The sequence below is a fragment of the Cetorhinus maximus genome, chromosome 32, assembly GCF_964194155.1.
Source record: "Cetorhinus maximus chromosome 32, sCetMax3.hap1.1, whole genome shotgun sequence".
Lineage (NCBI taxonomy): Eukaryota > Metazoa > Chordata > Chondrichthyes > Lamniformes > Cetorhinidae > Cetorhinus > Cetorhinus maximus.
Genome location: NC_135910.1, coordinates 476,511 through 497,162, shown reverse-complemented (window position 1 = coordinate 497,162; position 20,652 = coordinate 476,511). Strand labels below are relative to the sequence as shown.

Below are 20,652 nucleotides of genomic sequence, written 5' to 3'. Positions count from 1 at the left end.
GATTTCTTTATCAGTTAAGCATTCTTCAAACCCTTGGGCCACTAACCTAGCCTCGGCCTCACAAGTGCCATCCAGTAGGACCTTTTCCGTGCAGACCCACCTATGTGATAACATTGGCTGACCCGTATTTGAGACTTCTGACTACATGCCAAATTTCCTCCAATTGTCCAGCTCCCTCTGTTTAGCCTCCCATATTAGCTTTATCCCCTAACTTGTCAGCCGTGGGGACTCCTGCTTCTGCTACTTTGTAGTACTGATTCAGCATTCTCCACTCTACTATATTGTCTAGTTAGGCTGCGACCCCTACTTGCCTGTTTAAGTCTTTCCGGGCTCCTGCTGTTAGATCCCCTGTCAGAAACCCTATCCACTCCAGGTGAACATTTTCTCACCTGGGATTCAGACTGGTCTAATTTCCCGCTGATGTGGTATCTAGATTGGGAGGCTCTACGTGATTCCGACGAGTGGGGTAAGGCATGCGTATGGGGCTCCTGTCATGGATCAGCAGGAAACCCGACCCGCTATCAGCCTGGCATGAAAGTGGTGAGGGGAAAATTCCAAACTCTTTTCCCACTGATGGGTTTCCGATTTTTGGTCTCTCTCTGAACTTTCCAGCCCCATCCACCACGAAACCCGCCATGGACTGGAGGGGAAAGTTCCAACCACTCTGTTACATTAAAAGACCTTTTCAGTTAATTCAAGGCTGCCCTGCTCCTTTCTTGACTGATGATTATCATAATGGATTTCATTGCGTAAACATCGTTCCCTATTCTTCAGACTATCCTTCTAAAAGGCTCACTCTGAATCCCTCTATCCTTCCCCAACAACCACCCACCTCTAATATACCTTTCTTTCACATTTCTGCTGAGCGGGCAGGGTTAAAACCTCTCTTTTTGCCTTTCTCTTCTCTCTTTAACTGTTTCCCTTTCTCCCCTGAAGACACAAGCCTGTGTTGGGGTCCAATTTCTCCAATAGTTTCTGTCACCCAAGTTGCTGTACTTCACTTGTGAATCTAGACAGCGGAATGGAAAATCTATAGCTGACATTCTCCATGGTTATTATTACCCACAGTGCCCTCCTCGCTGAGCCTGCACCTCATATGAACGGGATAAACAGGTGCAAGTGCTAATTTGGGCATCATCTGCTCATGGCAACTAGAAAGACTAGTGTCTGGACGACTCTGCACATGCACCTCCTCAGAAAACAAAAAAGAATGCAGTTGTAAAGAAGCAAAAAATCTTGGCCATGTGCATTACCTTCTCTAAATGCAATGTCTGGACAGGCACCCTGGAAACTGGCAGTAGCCTCTGGAGGGGGTTCTCACAGCCCACAGTAACAATGGAATTGTTGGATGTTGGTTATGATTTGCTAAGGAGTGATTGCAGAGACATAGATATGTCTGAACAATAATCAGTTTTAAAATATGAACATACCTATATACAGATTACAAGACTACAGGTGTTAGTCAGTCTAAGCTATGAGCTTTCTCCTTTCTGACTCTTGGTCATGTGTCTCTCATACATCATCATGTTTTTCCAGTCCCACACGTTAACCCTTTCAGCCCTGAACACCCTAATATGACAGCAACCAGGTTATTTTGAATTAAATTTTTGCAGTACAGGAACAGGCCTTTCAGCCCAACAAGTCACCTCTGAAGAAGAGTCATATGGATTTGAAATATTAGCTCTGCTTCTCTGAGTTTCCCCAGCATTTTCTGTTTTTATTTAAGTCAACGCTGGCGTTTATGCTCCACATGTTCATGTTACAGGTTGGTTTGCTTCCAATGGTGGCCCCGTTGCCAAAAACATCACTGTTGACCTCATCAAAAGGAGGATCAGCTATTCTTGCCTTCAGGCATCCTTTGCAGGCGTCAGCCACTGACCTTAATCAAGGGAACTGAGCTGAGCCGCTCCTGTGACTGAGGTGCACTGATATGTTCACGAAAACTCCAGTTCCAGATGGAAATTTTAAATCTTTTTTAAAGTACTTTTTAAATCTTTTGGCCAGTATGCTCTGTATAAAAATGTATTTTTTACTACTGGAATCTGTTTAGGGTTAAGCCAGAGTAAACTTGAGTATCCCTGAAGGCTTTTGAGACAGGAACCCACAGTATCTTGTATAATGGACCCAAGTACTTTTATCTGAGCTCATCCAGTGGCTCCACGAATATGTAGACCGTATGTGTGAAAGGCCTATATTTGGACCTTAGTGCACTGAGACACAAATAAAACCTCCAGAATTGGCTCCTTTACCACACAAAATGCTCCAGTATGCAAACACTATTAACGTAATCTGGCGCACTGACCTCTACCTCGCAGAGGCTGAGCGTCAACTCGCAGACACTTCCTCCTACCTCTCCCTGGACCATGACCCCACCACTGAACATCAAGCCATTGTTTCCAGGACTGTTACTGACCTCATCTCCTCTGGAGATCGTCCTTCCACAGCTTCCAACCTGATAGTCTCCCAACCTCGGACGGCCCGCTTCTACCTCCTACCCAAAATCCACAAACAGAACTGTCCCGGCAGAACGATCGTGTCAGCCTGTTCCTGCCCCACAGAACTCATTTCTCGCTATCTTGACTCCATTCTCTCTCCCCTTGTCCAGTCCCTTCCCACCTACATCCGTGATTCCTCTGACACCCTACATCATATCAACAATTTCCAGTTCCCTGGCCCCAACCGCCTCCTCTTCACCCTGGACGTCCAATCCCTCTACACCTCCATCCCCCACTGGGATGGTCTGATGGCTCTCCGCTTCTTCCTCGAACAGAGGCCCGAACAATCCCCATCCACCACCACTCTCCTCCGTCTGGCTGAACTTGTTCTCACACTGAACAATTTCTCCTTAAACTCCTCTCACTTCCTCCAAATAAAAGGTGTGGCTATGGGTACCCGCATGGGCCCCAGCTATGCCTGTCTCTTTATGGGGTATGTGGAACATTCCTTTTTCCAGTCCTACTCCAGCCCCCTTCCACAACTCTTTCTCCGGTACATCGATGATTACTTCGGTGGTGCTTCATGCTCTCGTCTGGACCTGGAAAAATTTATTAATTTTGCTTCCAATTTCCACCCCTCCATCATTTTCACATGGTCCATCTCTGACACTTTCCTTCCCTTCCTTGACCTTTCTGTTTCAATATCTGGTGATAGGCTGTCCACCAATATCCATTACAAGCCTACCGACTCCCACAGCTACTTCGACTACAGCTCCTCACACCCCGCTTCCTGTAAGGACTCCATCCCATTCTCTCAGTTCCTTCGCCTCCGTCGCATCTGTTCTGATGATGCCACTTTCAAAAACAGTTCCTCTGACATGTCCTCCTTCTTCCTTAACCGAGGTTTTCCACCCACGGTGGTTGACAGGGCCCTCAACCGTGTCCGGCCCATCTCCCATGCACCCGCCCTTACACCTTCTTCTCCCTCCCAAAAACATGATAGGGTCCCCCTTGTCCTCACTTATCACCCCACCAGCCTCCGCATTCAAAGGATCATCCTCCGCCATTTCCACCAACTCCAGCATGATGCCACCACCAAACACATCTTTCCTTCACCCCCCCCGGTGGCATTCCGTAGGGATCGTTCCCTCCGTGACACCCTGGTCCACTCCTCCATCACCCCCTACACCTCAACCCCCTCCCACGGCACCTTTCCATGCAACCGCAGAAGATGCAACACCTGCCCCTTCCCCTCTTCTCACTGTCCAAGGGCCCAAACACTCATTTCAAGTGAAGCAACATTTCACTTGCACTTCCCTCAACTTAGTCTACTGCATTTGTTGCTCCCAATGCGGTTTCCTCTACATTGGAGAGACCAAACGCAGACTGGGTGACCGCTTTGCAGAACACCTTCGGTCTGTCCGCAAGCATTACCCAGACCTCCCGGTTGCTTGCCATTTCAACACTCCACCCTGCTCTCATGCCCACATGTCCGTCCTTGGCTTGCTGCATTGTTCCAGTGAAGCTCAACGCAAACTGGAGGAACAGCACCTCATCTTCCGACTAGGCACATAACAGTCTTCCGGACTGAATATTGAGTTCAACAATTTTAGATCATGAACTCTCTCCTCCATCCCCACCCCCTTTCCGATTTTCCCCCTCCTTTTTGTTTCTTCCAATTATTTATAGAGATTTTTCTTTTCCCACCTATTTCCATTATTTTTAAATGTATTTCCATCCATTGTTTTATCTCTACCTTTTAGCCTTTTTCGATTCCTTCACCCCACTCCCACTAGGGCTATCTGTACCTTGCTTGTCCTGCTTTTTACCCTGAATTAGCACATTCCTTTAGATAATATCACCACCTTCAACACCTCTTTGTCATTTTGTCTGTGACATCTTTTGGTTATCTCCACCTATCACTGGCCCTCTATCCAGCTCTTCTTGTCCCACCACCCCCCCCTCAAACCAGCTTATATTTCACCCCTTTTCTATTTTTCCTTAGTTCTGTTGAAGAGTCATACGGACTCGAAACGTTAACTGTGCTCCTCTCCACCGATGCTGCCAGACCTGAGTTTTTCCAGGTATTTTTGTTTTTGTTTTGGATTTCCAGCATCCGCAGTTTTTTGCTTTTATGCTATTAACGTAAGGTTTCTTTTCCTCTGGAGGGTCATTGCAGAGCCCCCAGTTGGTGCACTGTACCTATGAGAGCAACATGCCCATTTCTGCCCTGGTGCCAACTGTGGCTAGTGGGTAGCACTCTCATCTTTAAACTAGAAAGTTGTAGGTTCTCCGGCTTTACAGACTTAAGTGCAATATTTAAGCTGTCATTCCAGTCACTGAAATGTTAAATCAAGGTTCTGCCTGCCCTCTCAGCTAGAAGTAAAAGATCTCACGGTCACTATTTCAAAGAAGACACTTTTCCCAGTGCCTTAGCCAATATTTATCCCTCAACTAACATCATTAGAATAGATTATCTGGTCATTATCACATTGCTGTTTGTGGAAGCTGACTGTGCACAATGGGAACCATGTTTTCTACATTACAACAGGGGTTCTACTTCGAACATATTTCATTGGCTGTAAAGTGCTTTACAATATCCTGAGGTGGTGAACAGCGCTGTATAAATGGAAGTCTTTTTTTTCTCTCAGCCATTTGCATGGCTTGGTGCAAGAGGCTCACCTTAGCAGGGCCTGTCCCTGAGATTGAGGTGGGTGTGTAGAAATAGGAGAATAACTGCAAGCTTGAGAGGTCTGAGGCTGCAATCCTGACTGCCCAGATTGGGATCTTCTGACTGGAACTGGGGAGCAGCCATTCAAAGTGCTGCTTTGAAAGACTGGCATTGGTATAAGTATAACCCTCTTCAGTGGTTCCTGCGGTGCAAACTCCATTGGCACGTTTCTACATGGGCATCCAAGAAGGGGGAAAGCAAAAGAAAGACTTGCATTTCTGTAGTGCCTTTCACAACCACTGGACATCGCAAAGCGCTTTACAGCCAAAGTACTTTTGAAGTGTAGTAACCAACAATATGATAACAAGAACTTAAGAAATAAGAGCAGGAGTAGGCCATTCACCCCTCAGCACCCACTTTGCCATTTAATAACATAATGGCTGATCCTTGATCTCAATTCCCTGATTTCCATATCCCTTGATTCCCTTCGAGTTCAAAAATCTAACGATCACAGTCCCCGGGGTAGAGAATTCCAAAGATTCACAATCGTCTGAGTGAAGAAATTTTTCCTCATCTGAGTCCAAATTGACCAACCCCTGGATGATCACTGGATATCTAAAAGCACTTTACCGCCAGTAAAGTATTTTTGAAGAGTAGTCACTGCTGTAATATAGGAAACATAGCAGCCAATTTGTGCACAGCAAACTCCCACTAAAAATACAGCGTGATAATGATAATCTAGGTATGACCTCACCAAGGCGCTATAGAATTGCAGCAATGGTTACTTGCAATTGTATTCCAAGTTCCTTGCAATAAAGGCCAGCATACCCTTTCTTTCCTAATTGCTTGCTGTACCTGAATGGAATGATCAGATAATCTGCTTTTGTGATGTTGATTGAGATATAAATATTGATCAGGACACCAGAGAGATCTGTTCTGTTCTTCTTTGGAATAGTACCAAGGGATCTTTGCATCCACCTGAAAGAGTAGGCAGGGCCTTAATATCTCATCCAAAATACAGCACCCCCAAAGATGCAGTGTTCCCTCAGTGCTCGAGCGCTGGCCTTGGTTTCTGTGCTCAATAATACTGTAGAGGAGGATTTCCTGGAGTGTGTACGTGATGGTTTTTTAGACCAATACGTTGAAGAACCAACTAGAGAGCAGGCTATCCTAGATTGGGTATTGTGCAATGAGAAAGGATTAATTAACAATCTTGTTGTTCCCTTGGGGAAGAGCGACCATAAAATGATAGAATTGTTCATTAAGATGGAGAGTGAAGAAGTCGAATTCAAAATTAGGGTCCTGATTCTAAATAAAGGGAACTATGAGGGTATGAGGCGCGAGTTGGCAATGATGGATTGGGGGAACCTTACTAAAAGAGTTGACAGTGGATCGGTAATGGCTAATATTTAAGGAATGTATGTATGAATTACAACAATTATTCATTCCTGTCTGGCACAAAAATAAAACAGGAAAGGTGGCTCAACTATGGATTACAAAAGAAACTAGGGATAGTATTAGATCCAAAGAGGAGACATATAAAATTGCCAGAAAAAAAAGCAGCAAGCCTGAGGATTAGAAGCAGTTTAGAATACAGCAAAAGTGGACAAAAAGATTGATGAAGAAGGGGAAAATGGAGTATGAGAGTAAACTTGCAGGGAACATAAAAGCTGACTTAAAAGCTTCTATAAATATGTGAAGAGAAAAAGATTAGTGAAGATAAATGTCAGTCCCTTACAGTCTGAAATGGGGGAAATTATAATGGGGAACAAAGAAATGGCAGAAGAATTGAACACATATTTTAGTTCTGTCTTCACAAAAGAGGACACAAATAATTTCAAGAAATGTTAGGGAACCAAGGGTCTAGTGAGAGGGAGGAATTGAAGAAAATCAGTATTAGTAAAAAAAAAAATGGTGCTGGAGAAATTAATGGGGTTAAAGGCTGAAAAATCCCCAGGGACTGATAATCTGCATCCCAGAGTACTAAAGGAAGTGGCTCTGGAAATATTGGCTGCTTTGGTGGCCATCTTCCAAAATTCTATAGACTCTAGAGCAGCTCCTACAGTTTGGAGGGTGGCAAATGTAACCCCACTATTTAAAAAAGGAGGGAGAGAAAAAACAGAGAATTACAGACCAGTTAGCCTAACATCAGTAGCAGGGAAAATGCTAGAGTCTATTACAAAAAACGTGGTAACAGGACACTTGGAAAGCATTAACGGGATTAGACAAAGTCAGCATGAGTTTATGAAAGGGAAATCATGCTTAACTAATCTACTGGAGTTTTTTGAGGATGTGACTAGTAGAATAGATAAGGGAGAACCAGTGGATGTGGTGTATTTAGATTTCAAGAAGGCTTTTGATAAGGTCCCACATAAGAGCTAGTGGGCGAAACTAAAGCACATGGGATCGGGGGTAATATACTGGCATGAATTGAGAATTGATTGACAGACCGGAAACAGAGAGTGGGAATAAATGGGTCTTTTTCCGGGTGGCAGGCGGTGATTAGTGGTGTACCACGGGGATCAGTGCTTGGGCCCCATCTATTTATGATATATATATATATATATATAAATGACTTGGATGAAGAAACCAAATGCAATATTTCCAAGCTTGCTGCTGACACAAAACTGGACGGAGTTGTGAGGAGGATGCAAGGAGGCTTCAGGGCAATTTAGACAAGGTGTGTGTTTGGGCAAACACATGGCAGATGCATAACGTGAATAGGTTTGAAGTTATATACTTCAGTCTGAAAAACAGAAAGGCAGAGTCTTATTCAAGTGGTGATATATTGGGAAATGTGGATGTAAAAAGGGACCTGGATGTCCTTGTACGCCAGTTGATGAAAGTAAACAGCCAGGTGCAGCAAGCAATTCGGAAGGCAAATGGTACGTTGGCCTTCATTGCAAGAGGATTTGATTTCAGAAGTAGGGATGTCTTGTTGCAGTTATACAGGGCCTTGTTGAGACCACACCTGGAGTATTGCGTGCAGTTTTGATCTCCCTACCTAAGAAAGGATACACTTGCCATGGAGGGAGTGCAGCGAAGGTTCACTAGGCTGATACTGGGGATAGCAGGACTGTTGTATGAGGAGAGATTGATTTACTGGGCCTGTACTCACTAGAGTTTAGAAGAATGAGAGGGGATCTGATTGAAACGTATAAAATTCTAACAGGGTTAGACAGACTGGATGCAGGGAGGATGATTCCCCTGGTTAGGGAGCCTAGAACCAGGGGCCACAGTCTCAGGATACAGGGCAGGCCATTTAGGACTGAGATGAGGAAAGATTTCTTCACTCAGAGGGTGGTCAACCTGTGGAATTCTCTACCACAGAAGCTGTGGAGGCCAGGTCATTGATAAGTTTTTGGATATTATAGGCATCAAGGGGTATGACGAGAAAGCTGGAGTATGGTGTTGAGATAGAGGATTCGCCATGATCATATTGAATGGTGGAGCAGGATTGAAGGGCCAAATGGCCTACTCCTGCTCCTAGTTTCGATGTTTCAGGTCCTGGAGAGGAACCTGAATCCACCACCTCCTGACTTAGAGGTAAGCATGGTACTAACTGAGCCACGATTAGCATACAAGTGAGGGAGGCAGGAGCTGAGGAATATCACCCCCTGCCCTGCCCAACCCAACCCAACCCAACCCCCACCTCCCGCCCACCTCATTGTAAAAGGGATACTAGGATTGAGCCTTCACCAGGCCCAGTGACCTAAACTCAGGGAACCCTCAGGAAATCACAGAACAAAGGGTTTCCATTGCTGGCCTCTCTTGGCTGTACCTGAGAATGGAATAATATCCAAATATAACAGAGCAAAATTTCCTCTGGATTGTCCTAAAAAGAGCTTTTCCAATGTCCAAATGGATAAATGCACCACCCAGAATCTTAGAAACCAGAAATATCCACAGCGAGCATGTGCTGAAGTGGCTGATATCAGTCGAGGTGGGGTTGAGATGCCACAGTCAGCCTCATTGCCCTGGGCCAGGGTTCCTGTGCCCAGCAATCCCCGCTCTGAGCGTGTATGACACAATGCAGTGTTTGTTGATTCTGATAGTTTCCACAGTTGAATAATTGGTGAAAACTCACTGCCGAGGTCCAGAACCCCAGCGTTTAGAGAGCATGGGAGAAGCAAACAACACCTCCACTTAGTGGTAATGTCACAGGGCTTGTAATCCAGAGGCTCATGCTCTGAGGACATGGGTTCAAATCCCACCACAGCACCTAGTGGAATTTAACTTTACTGAGTACAACATCCGCAATGGAAAGCTGGTCTCAGTAATGGTGACCATGAAACCTGTTATCAGAACCCCATCTGGTTCACGAATGTCCTTTAGCCAGCAGTGGGCTGTTCACTGGCATCGAGGACCCCAGGGACAGAAGTCCCACCCATCAAGAGCTTCTGGCCAACCAGAGGCCAGTAGCTTTGCTGAACGGCACCACCGTTGTCACTGGATCCCAGGATAGAGGTGAGTGATGGCGGGGGGTGGGGGGGTGGTGGGGTTACAAGGGAGGGGGCGAGTGTCAGCAACAAGAGCAGCAGGGTGGTCTCAGCGAGCCCCACCTCGCAATGCCAGGTCCCTCAATCAGGCACTGACAGGATTTGCTTATCCCGCTCCCCGCATGACAAGTCCCCAGCTGCGGCAGGATGAGGCTTTTAAGTGGGCCTTGCTGCTGTGGACTGAATCGGGGTGAGGGCGGGAAGGTGACAGGATCCCTACCCTCCACCTCCCGCCTGATTAAATGCCCCTCACTAAACTCACCAGGGGAGGCATTAAATTCCACTCATCGTCTCCTTAAGCTCCTCGTAGAGATGCCAGGTTTTTTAAATCCCAGAGCTTCCATTGTAGTTATTTACACCTGAAATTTAAAATTAGTATTAAAGACATTGAAGAGTAATTAAATCCCTCCATGGCTTTGCTCCTCCCTATCTCTGTAAGCTTCTCCAACTTCACAATCCTCAGATATCTGCTCCCTTCTAATTCTGCCTCCTTGACCATCCTTCATTTTAACTATTCCACAAATGGCAGCCAGACCTTCAGCTGCCAAGGCCCTAAGCTCTGGAATTCCCTCCCTAATCCTCTCTGCCTCTCTATTTCTCTCTCCTCCTGTAAGATGCTCCTTAAAACCAATCTCTTTGACCAAGCTTTTAACCATTTAATAGCTCCTTATGTCATTCAGTGTCAAACATTATCTGATAACACTCCTGTGATGCTACTTTCAAGGAGCTATGTAAATGCAAATTGTTGTTATATTCTACCAAAGCAAAGCTTTGAAGGGTGAAAGTGGTTGTCCCTTCCTATCTAGAGTGGAGTGTGGCTTAATATGAGGTGTCAGATACTTTGAATGGACTGTTAGATGGGTCCCCGGCCAGTTAATTCAGGGATCAAGGTATGCTTGCAGTGAACCCGTGAGAGTTGCAGCTGAACCTTTCTCATGGCAATTTGAGAGGAGACTACTTCACCTCAATCCTCCTTCCCATCATGGGCAGGAGAGACTGGTAAAGGGGAGTATGAGACCTCAGATGGGGAAGTGTCAGTGAGTACTCTGCTCCTCACTGCTGGTTATAACCCTGTGTGCTGTCAATGTTACTTTTTTCTTTGCCAGTATAGTCTGTGTTGTAATGTAGGAAATGTTATGCATACCAAGATCCTACAAACCAGGGACTTCCTGAACTACGTATGTACATAATAAGCTAAGAAATAGGAGCAAGAGTAGGCCATTTGGTCCATGAGCCTGCTCCACCAGTCAAGAAGATCATGGCTGACCTGATTGTGGCCTCAACTCCACTTTACTGTTCTTTGATTCCCTTGTCAATCAAAATCTATCTCTCTGCCTTATTCTGAGGTGTGAATATTAGGCAGACTAATGTTTTCTACAGTTTACAGCAACAGCTGACAAAAGGTAACATTAACCTTCTGGTCAGACACTGACCAGAAATCCCAAATAGATAACCCACCCTGGACAAAAATGCCAAAGTGACAGTCTGGGCTGAATTTGGCAGAAGGGAGATGTTCCAATGTTAGGGCCCAGATTGGGTCAGGTGGCTGCTCGGGCTGGAGGCGGCACACAGAAGCAGATTTTATCTTTCATGTCCAGTCAACAGCTGCTGGCATGGGAGGCAACCAATAATGGGGAGGGGGGTATGGAAGGAAGTACCTACTGGCAGCTGCAACACCGTGCCCATATTTAAATGACAGCAGGACTGGCTTTATAGGCATCAGAAATAGAGGCACCTGGAAGCAAGAAGAAACAAGGGTTGCTTTCAAGGAATGGCTGCAGTTAAAGGTAGAGTGGACCCAGGTTTGGTGATGCCTCCCTGGATGGGCTCATCCAGGCGGCAAGGGTACAACGAGAGATGATTTACCTGGTTGACAGGAGGAAGAGACCATTAAGTTACTTCATGGAAGTGAGCCTAGAACTTTCTGTCATGCACCATGTATGGAGCACCTGTGGCAAGTGATACACAAGGAGCTCCAGATGAAGGACAGGCAGAAGGAAGTGGTGGAAAGACCAGTGCCATAAAATCACTCAGGCCAAGTAGCAAATGAGGCACCAACAATGGCACGGGAATGTGTCCCAGGCCCAACCATCTTCAGCTGCTTCATTAATGACCTTCCTTCCATTATAAGGTCAGAAGTGGGGATGTTCGCTGATGATTGCATGATGTTCAGCACCATTCACGACTCCTCAGATACTAAAGCAGTCCATGACCAAATGCAGCAAGACCTGGACAATATCCAGGCTTGGGCTGACAAGTGACAAGTAACACTCATGCCGCACAAGTGCCAGGCAATGACCATCTCCAACAAGAGAGAATCTCACCATCGCCTCTTGACATTCGATGGCATTACCATCGCTGAATCCCCCACTATCAACATCCTGCGGGTTACCATTGACCAGAAACTGAACTGGACTGGCCATATAAATATTGTGGCTATAAGAGCAGGTCAGAGGTTAGGAATCCTGTGGTGAGTAACTCACCTCCTGACTCCCCAAACCCTGTCCACCATCTACAAGGCACAAGTCAGGAGTGTGATGGAACACTCCCCACTTGCCTGGATGAGTGCAGCTCCAATAACACTCAAAAAGTTTGACACCATCCAGGACAAAGCAGCCCGCTTGATTGGCACCACATCTGCAAACAATCACTCCCTCCATCACCGACGCACAGTGGCATCAGTGTGTACCATTTACAGGATGCACTGCAGCAACTCACCAAGGCTCCTTAGGCAGTACCTTCCAAACCCGTGACTGCTATCATCTAGAAGGACAAGGGCAGCAGATACATGGGAACATCACCGCCTGGAAGTTTCCCTCCAAGTCACTCACCATCAGGTCTTGGAAATATATCACATTCCTTCACTGTCGCTGGTTCAAAATCCTGGAACTCCCTCCCTAACAGCACTGTGGGCGCATCTACACCACATAGACTGTAGTGGTTCAAGAAGGCAGCTCACCACCTCCTTTCCAAGGGCAATTAAGCATGTGAAATAAATGCTGGCCCAGCCAGTGATGCCCACATCCCATGAATGATTGAAAAAAATGACAAGAGATCCTGGAGGGGGAGAACCCACCTCGTGCGAGAGCATCACATCACTCCAGCACACCCTCCGCCAATGCAGACACTCACACGTCGGTGGGCATTAGCACATAGATAGAAAGAGATGCACTAGCTGGTGAGCATGCACAAAAGCATGTCAGCAGCTGAGGAGATGGTGGCAGCTGCGGCCACGCCCCACTGGAGACAGAGAAAACTCCCAGAAATGCTCAGCTTCAAGCAAATGGTGAGCCCCAGGAGTCATCAGCAAGGCGGCTGGTGCTGGAACAGCAGTGGGAAATGTGTAGACGTGTGTTGGAGTTCGCTTCCATGTGCCAATGATGGAGGAATCCATGCCATGAATTGTGCCATGTCTGTGGCTCACAGGCACATGGCCTCCTCCATTGAGGGAGAGATGATCCTCAGGAAGAGCCACGTGCAGCGCACCCATCCAGTTAATGCAGGAGGTACGTGCTGACCTGCATCCTATCGCCTCATCCATAACTTCTCCAGAAGGATGGGTGGGTGGGATGGGACTGAGAAGGATGGACCCCTTGCCAGGCGCTCAAGCATTCTGGATGCCTAAGAAAGCAAAGGTGGGCTTTCAAAGGGTAGAACAGCAGCTGCCTGAAGCCTTTGGGGGGGGCTCCTTGTCTTTCCTTATAATGATATAAGTCCTTGAGCTTATTTGTTGCATAAGACACAGGGCACCAATCTCTTATAAGGGATTGGTAAATACATTATTGCTTCATTCATTAAGACTAGGCACATGAGAACACTTATACATAGATATAAAGCTTTAAGGAATCAAAGCTGTCTGTGCTCAGCTCAAAGCAAAAGTGAAACGAAGACTGGATCACATGACACATTTCCCTTCTAAGTGATGCCATGCTGATATCCCTTAAAGGCACATTACAACACTTCTCTCAGGGAGCTCCTGCTGATGGCTGATCATCATTCCCTCTGACTGTGACACCGATGCTTCATGAAGCCATGATGACATAGGTTGCCACTCACAGATATGGGTGCCCCCGCCCCGTGTGCCAGGGCCCACAAAGCCTCAGCCACCCATAAGACTGTGATTATCTAAAGCAATGGAGCAGAAAGGCAAGCAGCCTGCCTCCATCTTAACTGCATTGACCAGGATAGCACAATGTAGGGGCAGCCACAAGCATTTATTTAAAACTACTGAGTCGCACCTGGGTGATAGATTATTATGTCATAGCAAAGATTTGGATCAATCTGTAAAATGTTCGGTGATGTTTTGCTTCAAATAATGCTCTGTATGCTCATCTGTGCACCACTGGGCAGTCATGAGTTGGTGAGCTCTTAAGAAGGAGGTAAGAAGAAAGTCTGCACAGCAGGAGGGTGAATGATGGTGTGTACCTTGGCTTCCTGTCATGGTAGGCCCCACTGAGGTGGTAAGAGCATTTAAGGAAAGGCAAACAAGGCTGAATGAGGTGGAAAAGTGAAATAGATCTTTAAGTAGGCTCAGGAGAAACATGTCTGCATGAAAGATTCACAAGTCTCCCTGACACACGTGTCAATGCCCATTGGCATCAGCCCTTTGGGTGGATTTCACCTGCCACAGCTTGAAACAGAGATGAGCCACTGATCGGGTGATCGCACAGAAATCTCCAGAGGATCCGTGGAATGACCCTGAGGTGTAAAAGTTCAGGTTATGCCACAGACAACACCACATCCCACTGACTATAGTTCTTCCTCCAGCATTGTGCACACCTGCTTAGACAGCAGCCTTCGTAAACATTGCTGCTCTGACACCTCTGTTTTACTAGTAAACCCTTGCAGCAGGGAAGTGCCTTCTGCGATCATGAGCCTCCAATTGTGGCAGTCTCCACTTTCTTGATTCACTTCTCCTGAACCTCATGAGCCTTCTACTCAACTGGATCCTATAGTCCTGAACATTGCGCTTGCACTTTCTCTCATTCTCCTCTTCACTAGAGGAGTCAGATTCTGAGTGCATCAAAGCCATTACTAATTGATGTATCCCCTAACTTTGTAAGCATGAGTTGCACATCAGAGGGTCCTTTCTGATCATCAGCCTTCGATATGTGTGCTGAGCTAATAATATCTCCACTTTCTCCTGTGCATTGGTTAATGACTGTCACCCTTCCTTTTGTTGAAATGCTGCTGTTCTCAATGGTTTCCACTCACCTGCCACTGAGCTCACTGCTGCTTAAACCTGGCAAGCTCCTTGGATCCTGTACACCTCTCGTAAACATTAAAAACTACCTCCAGCTCAATGGCTTCTCAATAGGGTTACTGTCTGCCTCCCATCACTATGTCCACTCTCGACCACCGCTACACACTCTTGACCCAGGTTACACGCTCTTGATTCCAGTTACACGCTCTTGACCCCGCTGTCGCTACGTGTTTTTGACCCAGTTACACGTTCTCGACCCCACCGCCGCTACACACTCTCGACCCAGGTTATATGCTCTCGACCCCAGTTACACGCTCTTGACCCCGCCGTCACTACACGCCCTCGACCCCGCTGTTGCTACATGCTATCGAGCCCAGTTACACACTCTTGACCCCACCTCTGCTTTAAGCTGTCAACCCCATCATCGCTACATGCTCTCGACCCCAGCTACACGCTCTCGACCCAGGTTATACGCTCTTGACCCGAGTTACACACTCTCGACCCCACCTCCGCTACACACTCTTGACCCCATCTCTGTTACATGCTGTCAACCTCACCATCATTACACGCTCTTGACCCCACTGTTGCTACACGCTCTCGACCCACCACTGCTGCATGCTCTCAACTCCACCTCCACTACACGCTCTCGACCCTGCTGTCACTACACGCTCTTGACCCCAGTTACACGCTCTCGACCTCACCACTGCTACACGCTCTCAACCCTGTTGCCACTACACGATCTCAACCCCACCACTGCTACATACTCTCGACCCTGTTGCCACTACACGCTCTTGACCCCAGTTACACGCTCTTGACCCCACCATTGCTACAGGCTCTCCACCCCGTTGCCATTACATGCTCTTGACCCCAGTTACACGCTCTCTACCCCACCACCGCTACACACTCTCAACCCCACCTCCGGTACATGCTCTTGACCCCTACAGTCATTACAAACTCTTGATCCCAGGTACACGTTCTCGACCTCACCACTACTACATGGTCTTGACCCCACCTTTGCTACACGCTCTCGACCTCGCCGTCGCTACACACTCTCAACCCCAGTTACACGCTCTTCACCCAGTTACACGCTTTCGACCCCACCACTGCCACACTCTCTCGACACACTGTCGCTACACACTCTCAACCCCAGTTACAGGCTCTTGACCCAGTTACACGCTTTCGACCCCACCACTGCCACACTCTCTCGACACACTGTCACTACACACTCTCAACCTCAGTTACACGCTCTTGACCCAATTACGTGCTCTCGACCCCATTGCCACTACACGCTCTCAACCCCAGTTACAGGCTCTTGACCCATTTACGTGCTATCAACCCCATTGCCACTACACGCTATCGACCCCACCATTGCTACACGCTTTCGACCCCGCCGCCACTACATGCTCTCGACCCCAGTTACACGCTCTTGACCCCACCACTGCTACACGCTCTCGACCCCATCGCCACTACATGCTCTCGCCCACCCATCGCCACTACATGCTCCCAATCTCGCCACATGCTCCCGGTCCTGCCATCACTACACATTCTTGACCCAGCAGCTACATGCTCATGACCCCAGTTACATGCTCTCGACTCTGCTGCCACCACCTGCTCTCATTCCTGCCGTGCTCACTGCCTCCAGAAAACTTGTCCGAAGGCAGAAACCCATCAGAGTTCCATCTCAACATGTTCCCCTGCCATTGCTGATAAATTTCTTTACATCTGGACTCAGTGTTGATCTGATGTTAGAATGGAGCAGTGTAAGACTCTGGTAGGATGATCACCTCTCACCTCTTAAATGTAACACTGCTGGATTTGAAAGGTGTTTGACAGGGGGTGAAGCTATCTTAAATACTTAATGGAAGTTCCCATCCACACTCAGTGGCTGGGTATGGGAGATTTAAACAAGGTGCAGGTAGGCTGGAGTTAATTCTGAATCCACTGATCACTCCCAAAAAGAACATACCAGTATCTGGATATAATCCACTCCTTCATGTTATTAGAGGAAACAAAGACTGACACAAAGCTTCACCAGAGTTTGTAAACGGCAATTTTAATGATCACAGAAAGAAAGTTCTAGGAACAAGAAAAAAAAGTCAGGATTTATATAGAAATAAAGGTAGTGTTTAAAACATTCTATTTGAATCTTAGCTGATCCCAGCTGGGTGACACTACCTGGCTCATTTGATCTTGCTATCTCACATGAAAATAAACCTAATAACCACCCAATCACACTGAGATGCCATGGCTCACAACCATATAAAAAGCAAATTAATAACTTTTTATTTCAATCTTGGGACCTGAGCATTGCTGGCTAGGCCAGCATTTATTGCCCATCCCTAATTGCCCTTGAGAAGGTGGTGGTGAGCTGCCTTCTTGAACCACTGCAGTCCATGTGGTGTAGGTACACCCACAGTGCTGTTAGGAAGGGAATTCCAGGATTTTGACCTAATCACAGTGAGGGAATGGTGATATAGTTCCAATTCAGGATGGTGTGTGGCTTGGAGAGGTATTCCAGGTGGTGGTGTACCCATGTGTCTGCTGCCCTTGTCCTTCTAGATGGTAGAGATTGCAGGTTTGGAAGGTGCTATCAAAGGAGCCTTGGCAAGTTGCTGCAGTGCAAGTTTTAAATGGTAGACACAGCGTAGCGGTGGTGGAGAAAGTGAATGTTTAAGGTGATGGATGGGGTGCTAAGCAAGTGGGTTGCTTTTCCCTGGGTGGTGTTGAGCTTCTTGAGTGTTCTTGGAGCTGCACTCATCCAGGCAATTAGAAAGTATTCCATTGCACTTCTGATTTGGGGAGTCAGGGGGTAAGTTACTCACCACAGGATTCCTCACCTCTGACCTGCTCTTGTAGCCACAATATTTATATGGTTGGTCCAGTTCAGTTTCTGGTTAATGGTAACCTTTAGGCTGTTGAATGTGGGGAATTCAGTGATGGTAATGCCATTAAATGTCAAGGAGAGATGGTCGTTGTGCAGCGCAAATGTCTCTTGCCACTTATCAGCCCAAACCTGAATGTTGTCTAGGTCTTGCCGCATATGAACACGGAGTCGCAAATGGTGCTGAACATTGTGCAATCATCAGTGAACATCCCCAATTCTGACCTTATGATGGAGGGAAGGTCATTGATGAAACAGCTGAAGATGGTTGTGCCCAGGACACTACCCTGAATTTCCTTCCCCCCAACCTCTCTGCCTCCCTACCTCTCTCTGCTCCTTTAAGATGCTGCTTAAAACCACCTTTTAGACCAAATTTTTGTTCATCTGTCATATTATCTCCTTTGGCTTGGTGTCAATTTTTGTCTCATGTAAAGCTCCTTGGGAAGTTTTACTAAGTTAAAGGAGCTGCACAGAACTTCTTACTATTGATGTTGGTATATAAAGGGAAAGACATTCTATTTAATTCAAAAGTACCACCCCCTAATTTTGCAGACCCAAAATACATGCTTGCATTTATTTTGCACCTTATCACCTCTCCCATAAATTGCTAAAAGTGCTTACTGAGGAGCAACTTTGAAATACAAATATAAGAATTAGCAGCAGGAGCAGGCCATTCAGCCCCTCGAACGTGCTCCGCCATTTCATAAGATCACGGCGACTCTGATTGTGGCCTCAGCTCTACTTTCCTGTCTACCCCTATACCCTTTGACTTCCTTGTCAGTCAAGAATCTATCTAACTTGGCTTGAAAAATATTCAATGACCCAGCCTCCATGCTCTCTGGGGAAGAGAATTCCAAAGACTAATGACCCTCTCTGAGAGAATACAATTCTCATCATCTCCTTCAGAATGGGAGACCTCTTATTCTTGAACTGTATCCCCTAGTTCTATTCCCTCCCATAAGAGGAAACATTCTTTCAGCATCCACCCTGTCAAGTCCCCTCAGAATCTTAAGATCATCTCTTACTCTTCCAAACTCCAATGGATACAGGCCCAGCCTGTTCAACCTTTCCTTATCGGCCAACCCCTTCATCCCAGGAATCAGCCAAGTGAACCTTCTCTGAACTGCTTCTGATGCAATTATATCCTGTCTTTCGTAAGGAGACCAAAACTGCACAATACTCCAGATGTAGTCTCACCAACACCCTGTATAAATGTAGCAAACATCCCTGCTTTTATATTCCATTCCCCTTGCAATACAGGCCAACATTCCGTTTGCCTTCCTAATCACTTGCTGTATCTGCATGCTATCTTTTTGTGATTCATGTACCAGGACACCCAGGTCCTTCTGTACCACAGAGCTCTGCAGTCTCACCATTTAAATAACACGCTGCTTTTCTATTCTTCCTGCTACAGTGGACATGTTCACATTTTCCCACATTATGCTCCATTTACTAATTCTTGCTCACTCACTTAACCTATCTATATCCCCTTGCAGACTCCTTATGTCCTCTTGACAACTTACTCTCCTACCTATCTTTCTGTCATCAACAAATTTAGCAAGTATGCATTTGGCCCCTTCAACCAAGTCATTGATAGATTGTAAATAGTTGAGGCCTCAGCACTGCTCCTTGTGTCTCTCCACTGGCTACTAATATTGTAACTTATGTAGAATAGTTTGTCAGCTATTTTGTGCACACGGCAAACCAAGAAGCAACAAAATGGCTTCTGTGTTTGCCTTACATGTTTGCTTTGTGGTATAGGAAGCTTTCAATTAGTTTTTCTATCTTAATGCTGGTTTTGTTTGCATGATTTTCAACAGTTTAGTGGGTATAATGGCCAACATCACAGAATAACAGACACTGCCACCAGCTGTAGGGTTGTCAACTCTGCTGGGACATATTCCTGGAGGTTTCATCACATGATCTCCTACCGCTAACTGCCCCACCCAGTCTAACAATCCTTGCTCCCCCAATCTCCAGCATTCCGAAACCAATTAACAGCAATGTTTAAAAGGAAAAAAGAAAACAATTTTGTTGACGCCCATTTGATTTCTTTTTCCTCTTGGGTTGCTCGCCATGGTCTGCAGGAGATTAGTATTTAATGCCTGTAGGCTCCAGGGCAATCCTGGAGGGTTGGCAACACTAACCAGCTTTAGGTCTGGATATCGAACCTTTTTCCTGTTGGGGACTTGGGTAACAGAACAGATCATCAAATAGGATTGAAGTGGCTCTTAACCATCTAGAATGCAAACCCTCCAAAGTCAAACGTATCGAAGTCTTGATCCATTGTTTCGCAGTCAAATGAACCGTAGCCCGTGCAGTCAGCCTCCTGACAGCTATCAGCTGAGTGAATGCCAAGTTCTTTGAAGTCCAGGGGAGCGGCTTCAGGCGGCTGGGCAGAGGATGAGCTCATCATGTACCCGAGGGTGGGGCCAGTGGCTGCTGCACCCACCAGCAGACAGGCAGCTCTGACAACCTTACTGGACTGGGAACCGTGTCTCAGACACCCGGCTGGCTGCCTCCCTTTACTTCGGTTTGGTTTAGCTGCAGATAGAAATGCAACACAAGATCTCACTAAAAAGAAATTAGATACTTTAATAAATGGGTGTGAATATCAAGTTATAAAAATCAATAATACACACAAGCAGCATTTTTGGAGCAATTTAAAGTCCTTTCTGCCTCAGTAAAGAAAGACGTGCATTTGGATAGGACAGTGCAAAGCAGCTTGTAGTAAATGAATTGTTGTAATTTAGGACACATGGCAGCCAATTTGCAGATGGCAGGTCCCAGGCATAGCAGTGACCAGATAATCTGTTCAGTCATGTTGGTGGAGGGATGAATATTGGCCAGGACCCATGGAAGCTCCCCTCCTCTTTTCTGAATAGTACCATGGAATCTTTTACATCGACCTAAGAGGGCAAACCGAGAAAGATAGGTTCTTGATTGGTAAGGGGATCAAAGGT

At 46.5% G+C, this 20,652-nt stretch overlaps 1 protein-coding gene across 1 annotated transcript in view; it reads right to left on the bottom strand.

Moving 5' to 3' along the window:
• Positions 1-16,840: 16,840 nt before the first annotated feature.
• The window catches only part of LOC144671325 (uncharacterized), a 79,350-nt gene continuing 75,538 nt past the window's right edge, over positions 16,841-20,652 (bottom strand). The window contains exon 5 of the mRNA XM_078533151.1: positions 16,841-20,233. Coding sequence (XP_078389277.1) covers positions 19,929-20,233 — 305 coding nt within the window. The 3' untranslated portion in view covers positions 16,841-19,928. The remainder of the gene's footprint in view (positions 20,234-20,652) is intronic.